At 47.3% G+C, this 26,747-nt stretch overlaps 3 protein-coding genes and 1 long non-coding RNA gene across 6 annotated transcripts; 2 read left to right on the top strand and 2 right to left on the bottom strand.

The window, feature by feature from the left end:
• Positions 1–75: 75 nt before the first annotated feature.
• On the bottom strand, positions 76–15,244 carry LOC149305834 (peroxisomal trans-2-enoyl-CoA reductase-like). Of its 2 annotated transcripts, XM_089540498.1 has the most exons (7): positions 15,197–15,244; positions 5,931–6,016; positions 3,798–3,905; positions 3,058–3,197; positions 2,343–2,439; positions 1,479–1,603; positions 76–840 (listed from the first exon to the last, which is right to left on the bottom strand). In XM_089540498.1, exons 1-7 carry the CDS (start codon positions 15,223–15,225, stop codon positions 664–666), a joined length of 762 nt encoding a protein of 253 aa, XP_089396624.1. In that variant the 5' UTR covers positions 15,226–15,244; the 3' UTR covers positions 76–663. The 2 variants fall into 2 exon arrangements, with proteins under 2 accessions (XP_089396624.1, XP_089396625.1); XM_089540499.1 differs by lacking the exon at positions 1,479–1,603.
• Positions 8,062–10,023, top strand: LOC149305835 (uncharacterized). Its single transcript, XR_016282490.1, has 5 exons — positions 8,062–8,233; positions 9,030–9,175; positions 9,299–9,399; positions 9,703–9,782; positions 9,867–10,023. It is a non-coding gene; the product is annotated as an uncharacterized LOC149305835 (long non-coding RNA).
• Positions 12,397–22,356, top strand: LOC149305833 (DNA replication factor Cdt1-like). Of its 2 annotated transcripts, XM_089540492.1 has the most exons (10): positions 12,397–12,784; positions 13,371–13,580; positions 14,185–14,414; positions 15,178–15,372; positions 16,305–16,453; positions 16,625–16,710; positions 17,269–17,457; positions 19,325–19,468; positions 20,014–20,215; positions 20,494–22,356. In XM_089540492.1, exons 1-10 carry the CDS (start codon positions 12,434–12,436, stop codon positions 20,655–20,657), a joined length of 1,920 nt encoding a protein of 639 aa, XP_089396618.1. In that variant the 5' UTR covers positions 12,397–12,433; the 3' UTR covers positions 20,658–22,356. The 2 variants fall into 2 exon arrangements, with proteins under 2 accessions (XP_089396618.1, XP_089396621.1); XM_089540495.1 differs by lacking the exon at positions 19,325–19,468.
• Positions 22,296–26,488, bottom strand: LOC149305832 (adenine phosphoribosyltransferase-like). The gene is made up of 5 exons (XM_089540500.1): positions 26,381–26,488; positions 25,427–25,530; positions 24,494–24,627; positions 24,056–24,134; positions 22,296–22,897 (listed from the first exon to the last, which is right to left on the bottom strand). The coding sequence occupies exons 1-5, from the start codon at positions 26,476–26,478 to the stop codon at positions 22,755–22,757; spliced, it is 558 nt and encodes a 185-aa protein (XP_089396626.1). The 5' UTR covers positions 26,479–26,488; the 3' UTR covers positions 22,296–22,754.
• Positions 26,489–26,747: the final 259 nt, after the last annotated feature.

The following is a 26,747-nucleotide window of genomic DNA, read 5'->3' as shown; positions in this document are numbered from 1 at the left end:
ACTGGTTGACTCCAATAATGGGATGAACAACTGGAGAGAGCAGGTGGGAAGAATAGAAAAACACACCAGATAGCATTTAAGGTTTATTAAATATACGAAAATGTTTATTAAAAGCTGCAGGAGACTATGACGATTGCCCCAAAGCAGGAACTGTGTTATGGCAAGGACATGCAAAGCTGTTGGCATCTGGAAAGGTCCTTCCTTTTGAGCCAAATGGGCCACAGGCCATTCCCAAGGGCACAGCCCCTCTTCTGTATGGCCACTAAAGGTATGGGAACCCCTTTTAGATTTACCTCTGGTCACTGCTTGACCGTCTCCCTCTGTCCACTAAATGGCCATGGTGGGAGGCAGCACCAAATGAGAAGGGTAAGCACACAAGGAGAGAGGAGAAAGTGGACTTGCACCAGGATCTGGGCCCTTATCTAGCATTCCTGTGTTTTACCAACACTGCAAAGAGATGGCCCCATTAGTGCCTCGTGAAAGGATCCATCTTCCACTAGTCCAGCATAAGGATCTGACTAAGGTAAGATGCCCCCGGCCCACCCCTTGGCAACCCACCCCAAGGCAACATGAAGCCCCCTTTTCCTACCTAGCTTGAGAGAGCCCACAGAGGATCAGGACAAGAGGGGTCAACGGAAGGGAAGGGTCACAGCTGGTGGATCCTCAGATCTTCCCCTCCAGTGCCAGGGTCTTCAGGTCGGCTGGCGAGACGGCGCTCAGCACTGTGTGGGAGACGGCTCTCTTCTCCACCAAGGAGGCCACTGCTTTGCCCACCTCCAAGTGGCTCACGTAGCCTGGGCCCAGGCGCTCCGGAGTGGTCACTCCCATGTTGATCTTCACCTGTGGAAGCAAGGAAGGTGATTTGGAATAGGGGCATGGGAGAAAGGGCAGGTCTCCAGCCACACCAAGCATCTCTTGGCTGGAAACCTGGAGTGTACTCCTGACAAGGGCTTCTTCTTGTTGTTGTTGTTAACTGTGGCTGGAATCCTGTTTGTGACTTACGCATACAGTGGGCCCTAGGTATCCACTGCAGTTTGGTTCCAGGACTACTTGTGGATACCAAAATCTGTGGATACTCAAGTCCCATTCAATGCAATGCCACAGTAAAATCGTGTTCCTTGTATAAAATGGCAAAATCAAGGTTTGCTTTTTGGGGTTTTAATATATATATATAGTTTCCAGCCAAGGATAGGTGAATGTGTGGATGCAGACTCTCTCTTTCTCTCTCTCCAGTTCAAGATGTTGAAACAGAGCTGGACACATGGCGCCATGATGGTGTGTTGCTCACAGAGGTGTTCTCTTTCCCAAACTCCCACAGAAGATGCTCAGCATCCCACTATTTAAAGGGGACCGAGAGGGGAAAGGTCCTCTAGGAAGCCCCAGAGTACAGAGAAAGTGGGTCTGGTTGGATTGGAAGCAATGAAGGCAGTTCTGCTCCCTCCATCCCACCCCAGTGTCCATCACCGCCTTGGACTGACCTCGTTCAGCTTGCAGGGGACGTCTGGGTACTCCTCCCTCACTATGAGGGAAAATGCCAGGGCTCCGGCAGCCCCCAGGGTTAGGAATCCTGTGCCAGGCATCAGGAGACGCTCACCAGCCCCTCCTGGAAGAGAGAAGATCAAATGGGCCGCAATGGAGATGCCACCTGGGCCAGGACTTAGCATGTACACCAGGGCCATAATTCTGACAGCATCTTATGCATTTGTAAATGCCCCTATGGAAGCAGTGAGGCTTTTGCTAATCTAGTGCCAAGCATCTGCCTTCAGCCCAAGGTTATGGAGGCAGAATTGTGCTCTCTGTGCTGCTGTGCTTGCAGTGCACAGGTAGGTGAGTGCACAGCTGTACCTTTTGGTCTAAATCTAATTGTGCATCATTGTCATTTAGCACCAGGGCTGCACAGTCAGCACATCACTTTGCATGAACTGCAGTCCTTGTGCTGAATGGCAACAATGCACAACTGGATTTATACCAAAAGGCACACCTACCTGCGCACTGCAAGCACAGCAACACTGAGAGCATAATTCTGCCTCCATGGCCTTGGGCCAAAGGCAGATGCTTGGCCCTAGATAAAAAAAAGCCCCACCGCTTCCACAGGAGCATTTACACATGCATAAGATGCTGTCAGAAGAACGTGAAGACCATAGAAGCTATCCAAAAGTGAAACAGACTTCCCCAAAGGGTAGTGGACTCCCCATCTTTGGATGATGGATGGGCATCTTTTGGGAGTGCTTTAGCTTTAGTGTTCCTGCATGGCAAAGTGTAGTACTACATGGCCCCTGGGGGGCCCTTCAAACTCTCTGAGCTGCTGTGTAAATGGACTCTGCTCTGACAAGGTTTCTCACCTGTAATGAAGGTGTAGGACCCATTGGGATTGTCCTTGACCAGAGGAAAGAATGCCTTCCAGGCAGTGAAGGTGCTGAGGAGGAGCGTGTCCAAGACCTACAAGAGAGGCATTGTGTGGCATATTGTCTGGCAAACATCTCCTGGCTTACTACAGCAAATCTCTTCTTCCCTCCCAGCCCAATCCATTGCAAGGAGGAAGCCCAGAAAGGTTTGGGAACCGCTCAATTTAATCAAGGAATGAGGACACCTTCTCTTTTTTGGTCTCTGGAGTTTATCACACAAAGGAATTTATCCCATGAATATCCTGGAAAAGCCACATAATTACACAAAACAATTTCGCACAACGTCGCACAAAACCCGTTGTTAAAGTGGTTGCAAAGAAGCACTAACACATCTTTTTACTTTTGGGATTTCCACAACAACACGTTTCTGATATCGCTTCATTTGTGCAATTGCGTGCGATAAACATTTGCACAATTAGTCATCATTTCCGCTTCATTTGTGGGATGAATGCGCTTTAATCTCTCTTTAATGCTGAAATCAGCCTCAGTGTGATAAACTCCATGATTAAAAGCGTGGGGTCCCTTTTCCAGTGCAAACGCAGCCAAGAGTGGCAAAAGGGCAGGAATAAAATTGTTGGGGTGGTGGGTGGAGATTCCCAGCACGGCAGCCCCCCAAAACCCTTCCCGAGGACCCCTCCGTTCCCATGCTCACCCGGTGCAGCTCTTTGAGGGACTGAGAAAGCGGGGGTCCTCCTTGCCACCAGCTGAAGCCCAGCGAGGAGACAATGTCCGTCACCTTCCCCACGGCCTTCAGGAGAGCTCCCTTGGCATCCTCGGCCCCTTCCTCCGACCCTGGAAGGAAAGAGAGGGCAGATATCCATCAAAGGCTTGCATCCGTGCTGCAAAAATAACCCATTTTGACACCGCTTTAACTGCCATGGCTCCATGGTACGGATCCCTGGGATGCGTAGTTTGGTGGTACACCAATTTAATACAGTCATCCTTCCACGTCCACAGATTCTGCATTCATAGATTCAACCATCCATGGCTTAAAAATATTCCCACCCCCAAAAAATCCCCAAAGCAATTTGATATTGCCGTTTTATATAAGGAACGCCATTCTACTTCTCCATGGTCTATAATGGGACTTGAACGTTCAGTTTTTAGTATCTGCTGCAGATGCCAAAAACAAACCGCAGTGGATACCGAGGGCCCATTTATTAAAAAGAAAAAGAATGGCAGGGAAAGAAATGCAGAAAATTAAAATTATTGAAAACCATACGAAGTCGGGGGAAATCGTTAGGTCCCAATGACTTTACAGCTGCATTTTCTTTACTGTTTCTGCATCTTTGCAGGAAAATAACATTTCTGGAACCGCGATGCAAACCCAGCCGTCTTTCCAAAGGTTGGCTAGTGAAATTGTTCTCAGATTTCCCATAAGCCCTTCCTTACCTACATCCCCAACGAGCGCATGGAGGCGATCGCAGGCTGAAGGTGGCAAAAACTGCCTCAGTTTCTCCAATCGGCTTTCATCCCGGGAAATTACGGCAACTTGGAAACCTGTATAGATGACACACAAAATCAGAGCTGTGGGTGTGATCTGACCCATGTCCGAACAATTGTGGGTCCGCCAGACTCTGGTGCAACTTGATTTGGGTGTTAGATCCGATTCTGAGCCCCGAGTTCAAGTCTGGGACACATCACTGGATAATCAGAGAGACAAGAGCACCTCTGGGCATGCGCAGAGTACATTTTCACAAAGGCACAAAGAAACCCTCCCTCCTTTTTCTAGCCATCTTCAATGCAAAGTCGTTTTGGGATCCGGCGGCACTCTTTCTAGAAATCAGTCGGTGAAATCAGTCGGTGAAAACTGACTTCTAAGGAGACCTTGGAAGTAATACATTACAAATAATTTATCTCCCTGAAATAAATTACCTTTTTTAAAAATTCTGCTGGTGGAACAAAATTTAACTTCAAAAGCAATGTAGCGGATAAGAGCAAAGTTGGCTTTTGGTGACGCAATTCTCATTTTCCTTTTAAATGTACATTTACCCAAAATCTGAAGGCATTTTGTCAGGAACTCCTGCGTTTTTAGGACCTTCTAGCACCAACCTTAATGATATATATCTATTTTTAGAGTAATGAAGAAGGAACAAGCCACGCAACCGAGACCAGATCAAGAGTTACCTTTTATGAATTACCTTTAATATATATATCTATCTCTCTCTCTCTCTCTCTGTGGGTGGAACAAATGTTAATTTAAAAAGCAGCTTAGAAGATGAGCACAATGTTCATTTTTCCACGACTCCCACTTTTCTTTTAAATGTACGTTTAACCAACATTTGAAGGCATTTTGCCTGGAATTTACCCATTTTTACAATATCCCCGTATCAACCTTCCTTAATATATATATATAGTAATGGAAAAGGTACAAGCCGCACACCAAGATGAAGAGTTACATTTCTCAACATCGCAATCAATAAACAACAAAAACTGTTTTCGTCGCAACAGGAATAACATTTCAAAAACATTCAGCCTCTGATGTCAGAATCTGGTGCATTGAATCCTAGGGCCATGTGCTTAGTGCAATTTGGTGTTCACAACCGTGGACGACTGTGTATTTACCCCATGGGTGTGCATTCACACTTGCGCACATGTGTTGTTTGGAAAACCAGAAAACCTATACCTTCAATGGTTGTGCAAAGAGGGAATTTCAGCCGGTGTTGCTTTACTTGTGACATAAATGTCGCACTTTCTGCTTTTCGCACGGCCGTGAAAGGTATGAGAGCCATCTCCGGTTTTCACCATAGTCCTGGTTTTTTGGCTCAAATCGTTACAAATAATATATTTGTTTAATTTTGCAAGTATGTCAAAAGCATCTTCATTGCAAAGTTAGCAGGCAATTATATCCTCTATAAATATAAAACATAACCTGCCCCTTAAAGGTTTCCACTAAGTGACTTCCTTCTCCACTAATCTACTCATCATCTCCGTTCCCGATTTTAAATTTAATGTATGCTTTACAACACGGTCCTCCAGAACATTTCCTATCTTTAAACAGTAATTTAATCCCTTCGCTCACATGATATACATACCCTCATCAAAGTCCCCTTGCTCATCTATCCTATTTACCCTTATCAATGTTCCCTGGTCTTACAACCACTTCGTTCTGCAGTGTTCCATAATTCTGTCAGTAATTTCCATCATTGGAAACCATTCTCTCTCAATTACATCCATATCCTTATGATTTAAATGGGAAGTCAGTTTATCTGTTTCTATCCTTTCCAAGGGTTTTAATAACCATCTATCATCTTCTATCTCAGGCATTTCCCATCTTTTCCAATATCATCCTATTATCGTTCCGGCCGTCGATATTAAACGTAATAAAACTCGCCGATTGTTTCTTTTTCAAAGTCGGGGAGGAACTTGGTTTAACGAATATATTTCCGGCCTCATTTTGTATTTTCATCTGTAGCGTCTTTTCAATTGATACGCAGATTTGTTCCCAATATTTTTCCAGCTTTGGACGGCACCGTCGTACATGGCGTTATAATATAAAGAATAGTTTGGCAGCGTGAATCTTACCTTTTTCCAGCAGCGCTTTGACAATCCCCGAACCGACGGTGCCAGCGCCGCCCAAGACCACCACGACTCGGTCCGAGGCAGACATCCTAGGAAAGAAAGGAAGGAAGGATGAAAGAAAGAAGGGAAAGACAGAGAGACCTTGCTGGAAGACAGGCCCCCAGGAAGGATGCCAAGTGGCTCTGCCGCTCCCATGCCAGGGAATAAATAGATGGAGACCCCAGCAGCCCCACCTCCAAGCCCACCCCCCAAGTCCCATCTCTCCACCTCCGGATTCCTTCTCTCCAGATGTGCAAAAAGGAAGAAGGAAAAGGAGAGGAAGCAATAGGGTGTTATTTCGGCTTCCCCAAAGGGCAAGGGCAGCCAGACCTGTTCCAAACCCTTTGCCCCTGAAACCCCCCAAATCTTGCAAAGTCTTGAGCCAAATGTTCAGCAGAGCCCTATGAGAGCGTCTATGGCCTCAGTGTGGTCTGCACTGCAGGGATGGTGCAGTTTGGTACCACTTTCTGGGTTGGCTTTTTGTGGGGGCTTTTGGGCGATGTGGCCGCCTTCTAGAAGAGTCTGTTTCTGATGTTTCACTGAAAAGGAGTTTACAAAGAGGTATGAAAGTGCATTTAAAGCGCCCTGCTAAATGGCGAGTAACTGCGCAAAGCATTTGTCACCCGCAATGGCGCAAATAAAGCCATGCGTCGGAAATGCATTGCCGCTGAAACTCCAAAAGTGAAAAGATGCACGTTGATGCTTCTTTGTGACCACTTTCACGGCGGGTTTTGTGCGTTATGTTTAATCCCGCCATTTCCTGGGATATTCACGAGATAAACCCCAATCTCCTTCGTGCCACAGACTCCTACAATTTGTTTGGCCTTATTCCACATGCTTCTATCAAATCCCAGGTTTCCTCTATTGCATAATCCTGCCTCTCCTCTAAGAACGGTGCGTCCAGAAGGGAAGCTGTCCATACGGATCATCTCCCTCAGTTTGACGAACGAACGCTTCTTCCATGTCAGGTCTCTCAGCATCTTCCCCAACATTGCATTGGATGATGCAGAGGGAATAGGGATGGGAGCCGCATCTGCATCTGGAGGCAGGGCCTGGCTCTCCGTTTCTGGGCCTCTTCCTCCGTCGGAGAGACTTCATTGGGATGAGCGTTCATTAAGGCAGCCATCTTGGGGGAAAAGGGCTTTCAGGGTTAGGTGCTTGGCTTGTGTCTGTCTAAGGCCTCTCCCACACTATCCTTTCATAGCTGTCTCTCTCTCTCTCTCTCTCTCTGTTTTTAATATCTATCTATATCAGTTTTCATAGCTATCTATATATGTTTTTCATATCTATTTCTATTGGTTTTCATATCTATATCTGTATACACACACACACGTCTGTTTTAATATCTATATCGGATTTCATATCTATATATCTGTTTTCATACCTATGTATATATCTTCTTATCTATGTAGCTATCTCTGTTTTCATACCTGTCTATATAACTATATGTTTTCATATCTATCTATCTATCTATCTATCTATTGATCTATATCAGTTGTCATAGCTATCTGTTTTCGTGGCTTATCTATGTTTCCATATATGTCTGTGTGTTTGTTTTCATATCTCTCTATCTACCCACCGACCTATCTATCTGTTTTCCTATCTATCTATTGATCCATCTACATCGGTTTTCATATCTATCTATTTTCACACGCACACACATATCTCTCTGTTTTCATATCTATGTTTTCATCTATCTATCTATCTATCTATCTATCTATCTATCTATCTATCTATCCATCCATCCATCCATCCATCCATCCATCCATCCATCCCCCCCAGAGCTCTGTCTGTCAGAGCAGACTAAACACCTCACAAAACTACAGATCCCAGGATTCCCCATGACATTTAAAAGCGGCCCGAAAGCGGATTATCCTGGTGCCGTGCGCAAAGGCAAGCCCTGCGGGAGAAAGGGTTAACCTGCCCCGCCCGCCTCTGTCTCCAGGGCTGACGTCACGTGCTGCTGGGAGAGTGGGCGGGGTCAAGGGGAGCCGGAAGTGGCTGCAGGGCGGGGCGGGGCGGCAGTTTGAATCCCCGCCCACCGTCCTCCTCTCCGGAAGAGAGTCAGTCGGAGGGAGCAGCTCCTGCCTGGAGCCCGGGCTCTCTCTGTCTCTCTCTCTCTCTGGGGAGGGTCTGGGCCCCGGGCGGGGAGCCTGGCCAGGAAGAGGGCCTTCCGCTGGCCCTGTCCTGGGCCAGGCGCGGGGGCTGGGCCTGCCTTCCGTCTCTGCCGCCAAGTCCAGGGCAAGGCCGCCCGGTCGGCAGCGCCGGTGAGCCTTGCTGGCTGGGCTCCTCCTGCTCCTGCTCCTGGCCGCCGGTCCCTCTGCTGGCTTCCTTGGGGAGCTCGTCGTCTTCCCGGTCTTCCTGGTGGAAAGGCCTTCAGAGTCCCGTCTTGGGCGGCGGCCTTGAGGGCCTTTCTGGCCCAGGAGGGGCCTCTCCAGGGAGGGAGGGAGAGGCTCCTGGGAGGCCGAGGAGGGGGCCAGGGACCGGGGGGGGGGGTCCAGGATGGCACCGCTTGAGCTTCCGTCATGGCTCCCTGCTGCCATGGACTCTTGGGATTTGTAGCTTTCAGGAGCCGTTTAGCCCTCTCTGTCAGACGCCGCAACTACAAACCCCAGCGTTCCACGACAGGAGCCAAGGGCAGTTAAAGCGGCATCAAACTGGGTTATTTCTTCAGTGCGGATGCAAACTGAGTCCTTCCTCAGAAGATGTTTACGTCAGATAAATCCAGGTCGATAAAGCAAAGTGCAGCCGCTCTGTTCATGCTCAGAGGCACTGCCTTCCAACTTCTGAGCTGAGCTAAGGACCCAGGCTGCATCCGGAGAACACTTCATTCCCGCTTCCAAGAGGGGTTGAAAAGGCACAGAGCAGGGCCCCAGCCTCCTTTCTCTGGACTTCTGAAACCCAAAACCCATGATCTGGTTGCCAACTTGCAAAGGTCCTTCTTGCCCCTGGGATTGAGCAGGCCTTCTTCCCAAATGGGAAGCAAATAGGGGCAGAAGACAGTCGCCATGCATGCAGGGAAACCCTTCTTCTTGGCAGTCTGTATTATTAATTCATTTGTAGGATTAATCGATTTATGGATCCAGCAATGGAGAGAGGAGAAGCTAAACAAGGCTCGCCTCCGTGAACAGAATAAAGCTTGAGATGAACAAGCGAAGGCTCTGGAGATGCAACTTGGCAGAGAAACCCAAAGAAGCTGCATTTGGATGGTAACTGATTCGACAATGGCCTGATAGAGACAGCTGTTTCAGCGATGCATGCGTCTCTCTCAGGACACAGGCATCATGCGTAACATAATATAGGCCAAGAATGGTTTCTTCTCTGATCCTTAGACCTGGAATCCAAACTGAAGAGGCCTTCAAACCTAAACAAAGCCAGACACAGTCCTGGGAGCCACCCAAAAGAAAAGGGATCGTGGTGGATGTGGGAACAGGTGGACACATTTTACATTTCAATAATAATAATAATAATAGTTTATTTATACCTCCCACGGATCAAGGAGGGATTACAACCTTAAAAGACACTCAGTACAATTTACAGTCAATACGACAATAAAATACTAACACTGAATTTACCCAGAATTCCTTTTAGTTCTCTAAAAATTACAAATCCGTCCAGTCCGACCCTTTCTTCTGCCATGCAGGAACTCTCCATCAAAGCACCCCCATTGACAGGTGGACATCCAGCCTCTGCTTAAAGGCCAAATATCATTTTAAATCCATTCTCTCCTTTTCAGGAAATGCCAAGGATGGAATAAATTCAACACAAACAGCTGCCCTTCCTGCAAGACACCCAGATCATGCCTTCCACCGGCAGGTGAGCAATGCCTCTGTTGGACTGGAGGGCCCTCGCAGTCTCTTCCAACTCTGCCGTTCTATGAGCCTCTCCCTTGTCTTTCAGATCTGACAGAAATCCAGTGTGGCTTGGAGACCTCCCAGAAGAGATCCATTCAAATTCATATTTCTTAGGATGCAAACACATCCATGGGGCAAAATGCTCTCCACCAACACCCCCCCCCCCCAACTCAATGCTATTAAAAGCACTCCTCTTCCATTAATTGCTTCTCGTTCTTTCCTAACTGCCCTTCCAGTTCATAGCCTTCTTCTGATTTCTTCAGTCTCTGTTCCAATGAATGGTTGATCCAAGGTATGGGAAATCTTGGACTATTCTGATTCCCTCATAAGCTGGAAACTGTCCCACAGGCAACGAAAGCCTGGACTATTTGCTTTGTATGCTCTGGCTACAAAGTCCATCTGGAAAGGAAGAGGAAATAAGCCGGGCACATTTGGGGCAAGGCTTGCGTTCTTGGGTTCTTTTCTACACCGCACAAGGCAAGCACACTGAGGGCAGTTAAAGCAGTCTGAAACTGGATAGTTTCTGCAGTGTGTTTTGGACCTTGGCTTTATGTGCTATAGCAATCTGAAATCTTTGCTGCTAGGACTCAGTGTGTGTGTGTGTATATACACACACACACACATATACAAATATCTATATATAGTATGTGTATACACACGCACACACAGTATAGCTATATGCGCGTGTGTATACTTCTTAGGTCCAAAACACAGTGCAGAAATGACCCAGTTTGAGACCACTTTAATGGCCTTGGCTCAGTGCTATGGGATCCTGAGAGCTGTGGCTTGATTTTGGCACCAAGGCTCTCTGATAACGGAGGCAAGAGCTCCCAAAACTACAGTTCCCAGGATTTCCTAACATTGAGCCAGGGCCTTTAAAGCGGTGTCAAACTGGATTATTTCCGCCGTGTGGATTGGACCTCTGTCTCCTGAACCAATGCTGCATCCTCCTAAGACCTTGCGAGGCATTGATCCGCTTTGGGCCATAAATCCCAATAAATTCATTAATAAATTCATCATTGATCCTTCTTCCCCAGGAGGCTTTGTGGCATTTTCTTGGCTCAGCGCAGACATTGGGAGAAGGCCCAGAACTGTGCTAACTCTGGAGGTCAATCGAGGTGGGACTCATGCTGCGGCCTGCAAACTGTTCTTGGACTACACCTCCCAGCATTCTTCTACTTTGGCGATGCTGGGACAAGGCTGCTGAGACCTGCAGTCCAACATCTAGGGGGCTTATTCCAGAAACAAAGCCAGAGGTTCAACAGCAGGAACCTACTTGTAATGCCTGCTTAGAAGTCAGGTCTTTCGACTTTAATGGGGTTTTAGGCTGCAGAAATAATCCAGCTTGACGCCGCTTTAACTGCTACGCTGCAATGCTATGGGATTCTGGGATTTGTAGTTTTGTGAGGCATTCAGCCATCTGACAACAGAGCTCTGGTGCTGCAGCAAACTACAAATCCCAGAATTCCATAGCATGGAACCATGGCAGTTAAAGCGGTGTCATCTGGATTATTTCTGCAGTGAGGATGCAGCCTTTTTAAATTTAATTGGCACACTTTTCACTATATGCATCACAAACACACATATATCCTTTTGAGACCAGGATGGATTAAAGTGGTATCAAACTGGGTTATTTCTGCAGTGCAGATGCAGCCTAACAACTTTGCTCTGGTGCCACAACAAACTACAATTCCCATAAGTCCATAGCACCGAGTCACAGCAATTAAAGCGGTGTCAAAGTGCATTATTTCTGCATTTTGGATGCAGAAGGTAGTGGAGTTGCCACATTTTATTTCAATGTTACGCTGAGATTATAAAACAGGAGTCAGTCTGAGGGTAGGAAAAAGCTACACTAACAATACACAAACACACACACAATGCATATATACAACATTCCCTGCTTTTTGCTATAAACCGAGCTGCAACTCTTAAAGTTTGCAAGTATATATAAGTATATATGTATAAGTATAATGTGTGTGTGTATACACACAAACACAAAACAAATGCACCCTGCAGAACTATATAACTTTGTATAAATAATTAAGATATAAAATTTGCAAAAGAAATATATGTATGTATGTGTGTGTGTGTGTGTGTGTGTATAAAACACATTACAAATGGGGAGGGGTGTATTCCCCACAATTCCATGCCCCCAAATACACACACGTATAATATGTGTATAGTATACACATATAATATAGTATACAATTACATATGGCTGTGTATATTTCATATGTGCATATAAAACAAATGCACCCTTTAGAGTTATAGCAGTGTGTATACACACACACACACACTATATATATATATATATATATATATATATATTCACTGACACACACACACACACACACATATCTAGCTATCTATCTAGCTATAAAGCTAGCTAGATATCAAACAAAGGCAGCCTGCAGAACCAGAGCAGCGCATAAAGCTAAAGCAGAAGTTGGGCAAATGCTCAGTGCATCCAGGCTTTTCGAAAAAGGGACGCGGCGCCTTTAAGAGGGCGGGGCCTCCTTCGCGGGAAAAAGCAGCGGAAAGGGCGGAGCTTGGAGCCCAGACCCGGGAAAGTCGACGGATAGAACGTTGGGCTGCTGCTGAGCGTTCCATCGGATGGAACGTTGGGGCGCTGAGCGTTCGATGGCGGCGCCTTGGCGGAGCCACGTGGCGGAGAGCAAGAGGCAGCTGAGAGTCACGCAGTTCTTCCCGAAGAGCAGAAGGGCCCCGTTGGGCTCCAAGGAAGCCAAGGGCCAGCATGGCCCTCATCCGCCCCAGAAGGAGCAGCAGCTGCCGCCGCCGCCGCCGCCGCCGCCGTCCCTCCTGGCCTCGCCTCGCACCCCGGCCGCCTCGGAGCCTCCGGGAGTGGGAGCCTCGGCCGGCAGCAGGAAGAGGCCCCGGCCCCAGCAAGGCCAGCTCCAAGCCGGCGCCAGGGCCAGGAAGAGGCTGCTCATGGCCCCGGAGACGGTGAGCCTCACTCAGTCAGCCACGGACTGGTTCCTTCCCCCTCCTTTGTCCCTTCTTTCTAAGCCGCCTTCCTCCCAGGCTGGGCTCCAGGCGGCTTTCCAAATGGAAGGGCAAGAGCTGGCCCTCTGCAGCCCCGGCTTCTTGATCTATGACAGGCTTCATGTAATAAGACACAATGGGGCTTGAAGAACCGTGGATGTGGCAATAGTAAGAATACCCCATTGCGCCTAATGGGAGCTGAGCATCCATGGAGGTGGGTCCAGAGGGAGCCCTGGAGCCCAACCCCTTCAGGAGCTATGGGCCCACTCTTATACTACTACTACTCCCACTACTACTCTTCCGTCATTGCGCATAATGGGACAGGAGCAGCCATGGATTTGGGCATCCATAAGAGCTCCTGGGATGCCAAGCCCCCCCCCCCCCCGATGTATGCGGCTATTCCACAATCTGAAGGAGCCCCAAACCTTTCAGACCAAGGAATGTGCCAAAGGAGGCCCTCTAGCGCAGCCTCAGCTGTTGCTCCTGCAGCAGGTATTTGGGGCTAGATGTGACTCCTGAGGTTCCTCAGCCCATGTTTCTCTTCCAGGCCTCTGAACCCGCAGTCGCCGCCGCCGCCGCTGTGCCTCTTGGGCCCCACAGCCCTTCCAGCCTGGATAAGAAGGCAAAGGAGTTGGCGAACGTGGGTCTCTCACCAGCCCTGAAGCCGGAGATGGAAGAACAAAATGGCGTGGCAGCATCAGAGGACAAGGCCAGCCTCAGAGGAGGAGGAGGAAGGAATAGTGACACGCTTGGAAAAGTTAGTTTGGGGGGATGACAACTCCCAGAATGCCCCAGGTGCCAGGGCTGGGTGGCATTGGCACCAGTGGCTGCCTTTGTAATGATAACCATGAAATCTCAGTCTCTATAACCCTGGTCTTATGAGCTTTGAAGTTGGTAGAAAGAGATGCTCAAGTATTTGATCATTAAATAAATTGATATGAAAATAATGCTTTACTATAAAGTAAACTACGACGTAAAAAGGTTGAAAGAAGAGTTTCCTATGAAGGTGAGAGAATAGCATATAGAAATGTACACAGCTTAAAAACAAGAACAGATATGTCTATAGAACAGAGGAAAAGAAAGGAAAGTATGAGGAAATGCTGTAAAGGAAGTTGCAACTCTGTACATTAATAATGGAAGGGTTTTGGAGGGAAGGGAATGGAAAGGAAATATCGAGAGGATAAGAATATTTTATTGTATGTCTTAATAAAGATTGTTTTCCAAATTAAAAATGAATGCTGTTGGTCGTGCCATTCCTTTAGGTGTTTAAATATGGCTTGGGCAAGTCACACTCTCTCAGCCTCAGGATGGCAATGGCAACCCCCTCTGAACATATCTCTTTCTCCACACTTTCCTAACAGGAGACATCCAAAGAGGAGCTGGTGGAGCTGAAAGGCCGCTTAGAGAAGATCCGCGCTTTGGCGCAGAAAGTGCGTTTGCCGGCGGGCTCCTCGGGGACGGATGGCGACGTAAAGAGCCGCCTCAACCGGGCTCGGCTCCTGGAATCCAAGATCCGGGAGAAGAGAGGATCCAGACAGGAGAAAGAGGGAAATCTGCGCAAGGAGGATCCGGAGCCAAAAGCAGAGGCCAGGTGCGTATTGGGAGACGGGGGCTTTAAGGCAGTCTGGACCCAAGAAGTATATATGTGCACAAGCCGCGCAAGGGGCAGCACACACACACACTGCCGCACACATGAGCCCCATTCAAATGAGTGGGGCTTGAGCATAAGCAGAATTCGCCTTACGCGGGGGGGGGGGGGGGGTCTCGAATGGATCCCCCATGTAAGGCAAGGGTCCACTGTATAGGGCTTTATGGGACATAACCAGCACTTTGAATTGTGCCCAGAAATGGAAAGTATAAGTAGAGTTTTACACCTCAGTTGTGCTTGTGCTGAATGACAACACTGCAATATATATATACGAAAATGAATATACAACCACACATCTGTGTGCCTCTCCCTGTGCATGCCTGTGCGCAGCTGCAAACACAACTCCGCTGCATGCACAACTCTGCATCTGGCACCTTGAACCAAGTGCAGATGTTCTTGTCATTGTGTGCCTTCAAATAGCAACCCTATCCTGGGTTTTTCTTGGCCCGATTTCTTCAGAGGAGGGTTTGCCATTGCCTTCCCCTGAAGCTGGCTGAGAGAGTGTGACTTGCCCAGGGTCTCCTGGAGTTTTATGGCGGAGCTGGGAATCGAACCCTGTTCTCCAGGATTGTAGTCCAGCCTTCAGACCACTTAGCCACACTCATCCAACATTATTGTCCAACTGCTTCTGTAGGCAAGCTTTCGACCCCCAACAAATTTCTAGCACTAATCTTTAATCCATTTTTCTCTCCCCCCTAAAAACCAGTGAGAAGGTACCAGCCTACCAGCGCTTCCATGCTCTCTCCGAGGACATCCCCCCAGGCTTGGCGCTGCCCTACAAGTACAGGGTGCTGGCCGAGATGTTCCGCAGCATGGACACCATTGTGGGGATGCTCTTCAACCGCTCGGAGACGGCCACCTTTGCCAAGGTCAAGCAAGGGGTCCAGGACATGATGCGCAAGTGAGTGGGCTCTTCTTCCAAGGAAGTATTGTGGGGCAGCGATGACTGTGATCTCTGTGTGTGGGGGGTAAAGAAATACAGTGGGCCCTTGGTATCTTTTGGGGCTTGGTTCCAGGATCTCTCATGGATACAAAAATCCATGGATGCCCAAGTCCCATTACATACAATAGAGGATGATGCTGATGATGTTGTTACTACTATTACAGTAGGCCCTTGGTTATTTGCTAGGGTTTGGTTTAAGGACCCCCCATGGATACCAAAATCCATGGATGCTCAAGTCCCGTTATATACAATAGGGTTTCCAATTTATGGTGACCCTAAGGCAAACCTATCATGGGTTTTTCTTGGCAAGTTTCATCTGAGGGGGTTTGTTGTTAGTATCCTCTGAGGCCCAATGGGTTTACATTTAGACCCAGGATTTAAACCCTGATCTCTAGAGTCATAGTCCAGCTCTCAAACCACTGCACCAAGCTGACTCTCCAAACAGTATTATTAACAGTGTGTGAGATATATATATATATATATATATGTAAAACACACACACACACACATGTGTTTGTGTGTATATGTAACTTGTATTTTGCATATTTATAGTGTTTTAACTTGGAATGTTTTAGATTTGTAAGCCGCCTTGAGTCCCTGTATTGGGAGGAAGGTGGGGTATAAACAAACATAACAACAACAACAAGAATAATATAGATTCACTTGTGATCCTGCCTTTCCTCCCCAAACTGGGACTCAAATTAAAAACAAACCCAGAGAAAAAGACAAAACTGGTAATATCACGCTGTAGTCCAACAAACTATAATTGAATCCTGGAAAATACAATTTCCTTTATGTGGGGTTTAAAGGGCAGTTTTCCAAGGGGGGTGTCTTTAAAAATTGATTTCTGGCTGTTAATTCTTCCTTCTCCTCCTCCTCCGTATCTATAGGCAATTTGAGGAGCGGAACGTGGGTCAGATCAAAACGGTGTACCCAAACTCATACATCCTCCGCCAAGAGAAGAACATACCCACCTTTGGCAGCGGTGGCCAGAAGCGAAGTGACTACCAACTCACCTTTGAGCCAGTCCTGGAGGCCGGTACGTTGGGGGCAAGGGGACGGTTGCAGGCTGCTTGCTATGCCAGGACAGATTTCCCCAAACTGGGCCCTCCAGGCTGAGCAGGAGAGTGGCTGGCCCCAGGTTGTGTGGGTTGCTTCGGAGTCCCCACGGCTGGATTTGCATGCCTAAGGTGTCACATCTGGATTTCAGGTGAGAAACTGTCAGCTTCGCACCTGATGGAGCGCCGGAAGACATTCAGCCGGAACCTGATTAATATTGTCAAAAGTCACCACAAGGTTGGTCCGTCTGTCCCCCTTTTTCTGGGTCTTCTGGTGGTTTTAATCTGAAAAATTAAAAATGAACCGTGAATTTATCATTTATTTGACTTCAGATATTTTTATGGTTGCATCTATACCGCACAATTAATTCCAGCAGACCTACCAGTCAATTTGAAATCATGGCTTTTTAAAATGTGTATATTTTAAAGATATGTACTCCTATGAGTGTACCTTAATGGTTTTATAGTATTGTATTTTAATTGTTGGTGTTACCTTTTTGTCGTTGTCTTTTCTAGTTTAACATGTTGTACCCTGCCTCAAGCCTTGAAGCCAGGAGGGAAAGATATTATTATTACTATTACTATTATTGCACTAAGGGCATCTCTCACATAGAGCAACACTGCATGACATTGCATCCCTTCTGATTATGGCAGGATGCAGCCCACTTGGGAGTGCACTTTGTGGGCATGAAACATGGTGCCCACCATTGGCGCAGTTGCCAATTCCTCCTGTAAAAAAACCAGTAAATGTGAAGATAAGCATTATAATGTCGTTTCCTTGGTCATCCCCTTGTAGGTTTTCTTGGCCTCTCTCGACCCTCCGATGGTGGTGCCGGAGCACAAGCTGACCAGGTGGCACCCCCGGTTCAACGTGGACGATGTGCCCGACGTTGTGCCCGCTGAGCTGCCACAGGCTCCGCAGGTGGACAGAATCACCAGCGCGCAGGAGGTGCTTGCAAAGGCGCGGAGCATGATGACGCCAAAGGTAGAGCCAGGTGGTGGAAACCAGAGTTTGGGAGAAGGTCTTTTGGCTGCAGGGACTGGATTCCAATTTGGGAAAGGGCTTGGTAGCAGGAAGCCTCCCTTCCAGAAGTAGGCAGAGCTGCAGGACCAGGCAGTAAAATCCCAGGCTGCAAAGCAGATCTCAGTTTATAACAACAGCTTTTCAAGCTGCAAACCAGAACTCAATTCCATATAATAATAATAAATAATAATAATAACAGTTTATTTATACCTCCCGCCTCTCCCACGGATCGAGGCGGGATTACAACCTTAAAAGACACTTAGTACAATTTAGAATCAATACAACAAAATACTAACACTGAATTTACCAAGAATTCCTATTAGTTCTCTAAAAATTACAATTCGTCCATTAGCCAACAATCAGAGTCAAGGAAGAGCAGTCGTCATAACCTTTTTATATGGAATAAATCCGCTGGAAGAGATCCATTTTGAGTGCCTTCTTCAAGGCCTCTAAGGTAGTAATGAGACGGATCTCTTCCGGTGGGTCATTCCATAATCTTGGGGCCGTGGCAGTGAATGCCTTACGTGAAGTTGTCATTAGCCTGGTATTATAATATTCTAGTAAGATGTTCTGAGAGTGTGGGGCGGATTATGTAGGGAGAAGCGCTCCCGCAAGTAACTCCGGCCTGAGCCATGTAGGGCTTTAAAGGTAATAACCAAGACCTTGTATTGCACCTGGAAGCTAATTGACAGCCAGTGAAGAGATTTCAGTATTGGTGTTCTATGGTCAAACCTAGATGTTCCGGTGGCCAATCTGGCTGCTGCATTTTGAACCAGTTGAAGCTTCCGAATTTGGTACAAGGGTAGCCCAAAGTAGAGCGCATTGCAGAAATCTAACCGAGAGATTACCAGTGCAAGTACCACTGCTTCAAGGTCCTTTCGGTCCAGGTAGGGACGCAGTTGGTGTATCAACCGAAGCTGATACCAAGCACTCTTGGCCGTCGCATCTATTTGGGATGTCAATTGTAAGGACGGATCCAGGAGTACTCCCAAACTGCGAACCCCGTCCTTTAGGGGAAGTGTGACCCCATCCAGGACTGGGTGACAAAACTCCATCCCTGGTCTTGCAGTACCTATCGCGAGTACCTCCGTTTTCTCTGGATTCAGTCTGAGCTTGTTTTTCCTCATCCAGCCCATTACCGATCCAAGACAGGCATCCAGAGGAGAGATGCCATCCCTAGTCACTGCAATAGTCGGGGACACAGAGAAATAAATTTGGGTGTCATCAGCGTACATATGATGCAAACCAGAGCTCAGTTCAGTTGAATGACTTTCCAAGCTGCAACCCAGAGCTCAGACTCATGGATGACTCCCATGGTAGTAAACCGGAGCTCAAATCAATACAATCCACAGCTTGGTTTCATGGAAGATTCCTGTGCTAGCAAACCAGAGCTCAGCCCATGCAGTGATTTTCCAGGCTGCAGACCAGACCACCTCATTCTCATGGATGACTTTCTAGGCTGCAAACCAGAGCTTGGTCTCATGGAAGATTCTCAAGGTAGCAAACCAGAGCTCAGTTCAATACAGTGACTTTCCAGGTGCAAACCAGAGCTCAGGTCCTGGGATGGACCCCCAGCCTTACACAACCTCACAGGCTCCAGATCAGGACTTGGTTTCACACAGGAGTTTCCTGGGCTGCAAAGAACAACTCAGGCCATTGTATTTAATAGGACTTTGAGCATCCACGGATTTTCGTATCCCCGAGGGGTTCTGGAACCAAGCGGATACCAAGGACCCTCTGCAGTTTCATCTATGACTTTGTGATGTCTTTTCTGGGTTTTTTTCCTGCATAAGAAGCCCCTGACCTTGGCTGTTTCTCTGATTTCCAGATGGAGAAGGCCTTGGCTAACCTGGCCTTGAGGGCAGCGGAGGAGTCCAGCCTGTCCACTCCGGAGTCCCCCCGTCCGCCCCCTTCTGCCCCACCAGACACCCCCACCGGCCTAAAAGGGGTCTCGCAGTCCTTACTAGAGAGGGTGAGAACAATAATAATACAAGATTTACTTGGTTCCCGCCTTTCTATCAGAGATCATCGGCGGCGCTTTCACTGCCTCCCATAGATTGTGAACAGAATGTGGGACAAGGGAGGATGCAACTTCCTTGGACTGCACCTTTGGGGGGGGTCGTGTCTTTATTTTATTTCATTTCTAAGCATCATCTTATTTAAATAGATGATTTTAATTGTATTTACCTTTTTACTGTGAAGCTGTTCAGATGTTTTTATCTTGTGAGTCGCCTTGGATCCCTTCTAGGAGAAAGGCAGCACTGAAATTACATATATATGTATGTATATCACTTTCATGAGGTTTTCTACACCTTGAACAGCTCCTATAAAATTCAAATTAAAGCCTGATGTGGATTTGATTCTTGCCCACTTCAGCTCTCTCACCCCAAATATTTCATACTTTTAAATTTGTATTCTTTTTTAATTGCCTGTTTGCAGCTTTGAGTCCTTTTATCGGGAGAAAGGCAGGATATAAAACAAATAAAAATCCTAACAACTCGGTCATCTCTTTCTCAGGTCAGAGCCAAGGAAGCCCAGAAGCTGCAGGCCCTGATGACACGAAACCCACAGCAGGAGCATCGCCTGGGGATGATGGGTCGGTTGTCGGAAATGGCGCGGGTCCTGCGCAACGTCTTCGTGGCGGAGAAGAAGCCGGCGCTGGCCATGGAGGTGGCCTGCCAGCGGATGATAGACAGCTACCGCTCTCTCATGACACACGGTAAGAGGCAGGCGAAGCGGTGGCTGGGAGCTGGGTGAAAGGTTTGGATTGGGGCGAGCCAAGAGACAAGCAGCCCTTCAGGAAGCTTCTCTGGGGAAATATTGGGGTTTTAGTGAAGTGCTAAATCAGTGCAGGAGGAAGCTGTAGACATGCTGCTCGGGGCCATTTTTATGACTGCCATTAAAGAAAAACTAGCTGAACAGTTTGGAAATTGACCCAGAAATTGACTGCTGGGGCTCTGTGATTCAGATCTGAGAATCCCACCTTTGTCTCTGTAGGCGAAATGGAGACGCACCTCCGTTTGCTCTCGGAGCTGCTGCCGGCCTGGGTCAGCGTCCTCTCCATTCGGAAAGACGTGTACCTCAAGCTGGACAAAAACGTTGACCTCAACATTGTCATGGAGAAACTGGCCAAAAGGATGAAGGAAGAGGAGACGCTTTGAATTGGAAGTAACAATTCCCCAGCAGTTAAGACTTGCAAAGAGCAGCATGGTCACCAGATCCTCCCAGATGAGTTTTACCCAAAGAGGTTTCAGGGTTTTTTTCCTTTCCGCTTTAATGTAGATGCAGCAATAAAGGTAAAAACGGGAATACTCACCTTTCTGTCTGAATGCTCCTGTTGTTTTTACTGCTGGCTGCTTTCTCCTTCCTTTTGGTCAGCTGTAAACTTTCAAACTGACCGCTAGAGGACAGTGCTGCCATGTGCCCAGAAATTCAACTTGCTTGCAGTTGCCATTCCTGTTAGAGATCCAAACCTCTTCCTCTCCTCTGGTTTTTACATTTTTAAATATTTTTGGAATGATCTTCCTCTGACTGAGCTTTTTTTTTGGGGGGGGGCTGAATTTGGGGGACAAGCAAAGAGAATGGGTGCCTCTGCAAGAGCACAAAAAATGTATGTTCTTAAAAAAAGTGATGCAATTTCCCATTATCAGAGCAGAATGCAAAGGGTGGGGTAGGCTTTTCCAGGAACTGGAACCCGCTCCCTCTGCATTTTTCTCTTTTAAAGTTTGCAAGTGATGGGGATAAATACATTCTTTCTTTTTTAAAAAGGGTCCATTCTGAAGTGTGAAAAGATAGTATGAACTTAGGCATTAAATGTTTTCTGGACTGGCATGTACTGGAGAGGGCTTCTTGTTCTAGCAAAGTCATTACTTATTTTCCAGGCTTCTTGTTATATCACAGGAGTTACCTATTTTCTTTGCTTGCCTTTGGCAAAAGGCATGCAGAACCTATGACTTGGAGTACCAACGTGGAAGGCTGACTACTTGCATTCCTAAAAGTGGGTTGGGATTGCCACTCCCATTAGCCCTTGTGCATCTAGCCAGTGGTGGTGGATGCTGGGAGGTGCAGCACAATGGCATTTTCTGGGCTGTATGGTTCCCACCCTGTAATTTATATTCCTAGTTCAGTGAGAGGAGGGAGGCACCCAATTTTCCGGGGCCATTTTTCCTTGCCATTGGTTAGGGCTGATGGGAGTTGTGGTCCAAGAACACATAAAGAACAGCGGAGTCTAGTTTTAGGGAATTAGAAAGATCAACCACTTCTGTAATAAAGCCAGCATGCAAAAGAGATGAATAAATTAGAACAAAAATTGTGCATTTCATAAGCATGGATTACTTCCACCCTTGTGCTCCGAGCCTCCAGATGATGCTTGACTGCATCTCCCATCATTCCTCTCCATTCATCAGAGCTGCTGTCTGACATCACCTGGAGAGTTGTCTGATTAAAACTCCCTTTACATAAGCTTCCCTGTAGCCATTGCAACGTATACAGAATTTCACTTTGAGCAAAGGCCTCAACCTTTGATCTGCCAGATTTTGCTGGTGGACTTCCAAGACCAGCGTCTCTGGTTGGAGGCTCTGGGTTATTCAGAGAAAGTACTTTGACATTCACAACCAGGGTGTAATTGCACCGTAATTTGCTGATCTCTGAACATGCGTATCATTCAGTGCCAAATGCAGAAATTATTATAATAGCCTGTGATAATGGATAAGTGCAATTCGTAGCTTGGAAGTATTAGGCCTGGTTTCTGTTCATTCCCTCTGCATTAGATCCATTGAATCAATGGGACCAACCAATATGTTGAGTCAATGATGTGTGCTTGTATCTTTTTTATTTTAAAAATATAAACTTGGAAATAAATGAACTCTTCTGTGTTTGATTTACATACATAGCAAAGCCCAGACACGCTTAAGTCCATGATTAATTGACGAACTAGCTCCCGTTAAATGAGAGCGATGGTGAATTGGAAAAAAGAGGAGGTTTGGGTGATTCCATGTTTGGATGATTCAAGAAAAGCAGAAATAATATGATGAAATCTGGCAGGATGCGGCTGAAGTGTATGAGACTTCATGCCGATGATGACAGAATTGTGGTTTGGGAATGCTGCTTTTTGGACTGCGGCGCCCCAAATCTCCCAGGTTATCACAGCCACCGGCCGAACTGGCTGGGGAGTCTGCAAAATGCAGGCCAGAAAAGGTAGCTTTTTCTACCTGCTGATTTTAACTGAAGCGTGGAGCTGCCGATCTCCCAGGCGTCCTTCAGTCGTACTTCAGGAGTGAATAGAAGGGGAACGGCTTGAGGGCTTCGGCCCCTTTGAGGAACGTCAGCTCGATGAGCACAATGCAGTCCAGGATCTGGGCCTGAAGCTTGGACATCAGCTCACAGGCAGCACGCATCGTCCCTGGGTCAAAGAGGAGAAAAGACAACCTGTTAACAGAGGCTACAAATATAACATCCTCCTTCCACTGATCTTGCTGCCATCACAGCCATTTTGGGACACTATTGCCTTTTGAGTCATTTCCAACCTTAAGACTACTATCATAGCAAGATTTGTTCAGAGGATGGTTGCAAACATTGCCTTCTTCCAAGGCTGAAAGAATATGACTTGCCCAAGGTCAAATATAAGAATACCCCAGAATCCATTCCACTATTTGCTAACAAATATTACTTATTGTATGCTTTCAAGTCATTTCTGTTTTCTGTTTTCTTTTTTTTGCAAAGTTTGTTCAGAGGTGGCTGAGAGAGTGTGACTTGCCTATGGTCACCCAGAGGGTTTAATGGCCGAGCTCAGAATAAAACCCTGGTCTCCAGAGTCATAGGCCAATGTTCAAACCACTATGCCATGCTGGCTCCACAATAATAGACTAGGGTTAAGTATATCAACTGTAGAAGCATCAATATCGACAACAAGAAAGCTGTAATGTGTTCAACCATCAGAACAAGAGCAACAAAATTGGGAAACTCAACCTATCTATGGAAAGGAAAGTGCAGTACAATATGGAAATTGGACTCCTCAAAATAGACATTTTCACTTCACCATGCTATGGTTTTCTGTCCCTTCCTGGCTGTGGAGACATATTTGGCCAAGCTCAGATGCCACATCCGAGAAAAGCCTGTGACTCATTCTTCCTCTTTCTACAAGATTTTCAAATTACCCAATTTATTTATTTTTCCTTCTGGAGGAATTTCCAAATGTCGCTACACAGGGCTGCGCATAACTTCGCAAGCTGCAAAGGACTGGATGGGAGACTGTCGGGGAATATCAGACTCTATTTCAGATGAAAGAACTGGCAAAGCCACCTCTGGGGAGTCCTTGCCTAAGAAAACCCCATGAAATGTATGGGCTTGCTGTAAGACCACAGATGTGTATATGCACACCCATGTACTGTGATGGTTTTGGGTCACCCCCTTAGGTTTGCTAGGATGACTAAAGGAGCCATAGTTGGATCCTCTAGCTTTGAAAATATATAATGCAGAAAGCTGGGAATTGGCGAAAGGAGCCACTGGTCATCCTGGGCATCACAACACACAACGGGCAGCAACTGTACAAGACTCTTACCTCCTGTGGCCAGAAGGTCGTCGATCAGGATCACCTTCTGGCCTGGCTTGACCGCATCACTCTGGACCTCAAGCTCTGCCTACAGGAGACAAGACACGCAGGAATGTCAAAATCTTGCCACATACATCTTGTGCATTTTGGTTGGCCCAATAAAGGTATGGTTGTTCTGCGGATTTTGGGTGTGACTGTACTTTGCTATATGGCCAACACAGCTACCTCTGGATATGTTCCCGGGGATTTAGAGAGTTTGCTTCACTTTCTTAAGGTGGAGACTCCCCCTCTGGAGGTTTTTAAACAGAGGCTGGATGGCCATCTGTGGGGGATGCTTTGATTGTGACTTCCTGCATGGCAAAATGGGGTTGGATTGGGTGGTCCTTGGGGTCTCTTCCAACTCTATGATTCTTCTCCTTGCACCAGCCCACGAATAAACAGAATTACCTTGCCATATTCGAGAGTGTAGGAGACAGACTCCGTGGGACCCGGGAGTTTGCCTTTTTTCCGGATTAGCACAAATCCGACTCCTAACCTCTGTGCCAAAGACGGTCCAAAAAGGAAGCCCCGGGAATCGAGACCTAGAAGAAGCAGAGCAAATAAGGAAGTCTGTTCTCAAGGGGAGGAAAGCCAGACTTTGGCACCATTGCTGCCAACCAGAGTTGATAACAGTGAACTAGATTGCCCCCCAAATCAAAATGTTGTCCCTTTAAATGAGGGAGCCAGTGTGGCATAGTGGTTTGAATTTTGGACTATGGCTCTGGAGACCAGGGTTTGATTCCCAGCTCAGTCATGAAACCCACTGGGTCACCTTGGGCAAGTCACACTCTCTCAACCTCAAGGGAAGGCAATGACAAACCTCTGAACAACTCTTGACAAGAAAACCCCATGAAAGGATCACCTTTGTAATGAAGGCACACAATACACACATACATATATAAGCAGAAATGGCCTGAAGACCAATTCAGTGGTTGTGGCCATGCTGCAAAATGAATGCAGTCTGACACCGCTTTAACTGCTCCAGCTCCGTCCTACGAAAACCCAGGGTTTGCATTTTGTTGTGGCACCAGAGCTCTCTGACAGAGAAGGCTCACAAAGCTACAAATCCCAGGATTCCATAGCACTGAGCTGTGGCAGTTAAAGCAGCGTCACAGTGCATTGATGCTACAATGCGGACGCAGCCCAAGCATGCAAACACGGCAGATTAGAAGAGTTCTAGGTGTAAAACATTTTCAATCTCTCTCTGGAGTGCTAGAAATTTGGGGAATGAAGGAAAATTTCATGGGGGGAGAATGCTCATTTGGAGGGGCAATGCCTTCCCTTTGTCTCCTGATGATGATATTGATGAGGATGAGGATGGAGGACGACCCATTGACTCACCTGCAATGTAATCGAATTTCGGGTGGGAGGCCTTGACGTGGGCTTCCAGGAGATCGATGGCCGCCTTAAAGGCGAGAGGGTCCTTCAAGAGAGGGGTGATGTCTCTAGAAAAAGGGGGGAAAGGTTTCATAAAGACGGAAGTGTGCCACTAGACAAACACCGCTGTCAAATAATGTATGTTCCCTTCTCGCTCCCCTAAGGCAATGTGAAGTCCAAGGCTTTCAAGGCCAGCATCCATAGGGTTTGGGGGGTTTGGGGCCATGTTCTAGAAGTTTGTTTCTGACATTTTGCCAGCATCTGTGGCTTTGGCATCTTCTGAGAACATCTGAACATCTGACACCTCTGGAGAGGAAACATCAGGAATGAACCCTTCCAGAACATGGCCACAGCTCTGCGCTCCGACGGTGTTTATAGCTTCTGCTGCATTAAAAAGGCAAAGAAATAAAAACAGCTCTTCTTCTTCTTCCCGGTTCAAAGCAGGGTTTAAGCTGATCCAATTTTGACTTAAAACCATGTATTGCTCTTCTTCACCGACTCCCCTCCCCACCACTTTGCTCCCATTTCTACCTTGCAGGCACATGGGAGGAAAAGCCCTCTGCTCATGCTCAGGAGCACTCTTGTGGGGAGGGCTGGCTTTTGCACATGCTCAGGAGCAGTTTTCAGAGTCTTAAAAGGGAGGGGGAACTGTTTTTTGAGGTCTTAAAAGAGGGGAACGGCCTCTGCACATGCTCAGGAGCACTTTGGGAGGAAGTTCTCAAAAGTGGGGGGGGGGAAATTGCCCTCTGCACATGGTCAGGGGCACTTTTGGAAGATGCTAAAAGGTGGGGTTGCCCTCTGCACATGCTCAGGGACATTTCTGGAAGGCCCTAAGGGACTGCATCACAAGTTTTAGGGCCTTCCAAAAGAGGGTTCCTGAGCATGTGCAGAGGGCATTCCTTCTCTGGTCCCACTTACCGGAAAAGCACCCCTGGAGAGGGGAAGTCTGGGAAATCCCGGACCCTTTCCCGGACCAGGCGCCTCTTCTCCTCCTCTTGCTGCTGCTTTGTGCTCATGGTTGCATCAAGAAGCCCAGAAGCGCGCATGCGCCAGAGAGACCCAAAGGGAGAAACCATTTGAGCCAGATGGAGAGGGGAAGCACTCAGGAAGTCCCTGGAATGGACCATTGCTCCTGGCTGGGAGGGGCGCTGGGACTGGCTTAAGGCCAATGGGGATGTTTTAAGAGCCGCTTAATTCTTGCCTAGAAGAGGTCAGGAAAAGCTATGGAAGGCACCCAAAAGGCCTGGAGCTGCCCCTGCATCTGACAGTCCTGATAAGAAAAGGC

This window comes from Sceloporus occidentalis, unplaced genomic scaffold (assembly GCF_023333645.1).
Source record: "Sceloporus occidentalis isolate IW3139 unplaced genomic scaffold, rSceOcc1.0.p SCAF_10, whole genome shotgun sequence".
NCBI classification, from domain to species: Eukaryota; Metazoa; Chordata; class Lepidosauria; order Squamata; family Phrynosomatidae; genus Sceloporus; species Sceloporus occidentalis.
The sequence above is the reverse complement of the archived record's forward strand: the minus strand, read 5'-3'. Positions and strand labels throughout refer to the sequence as shown.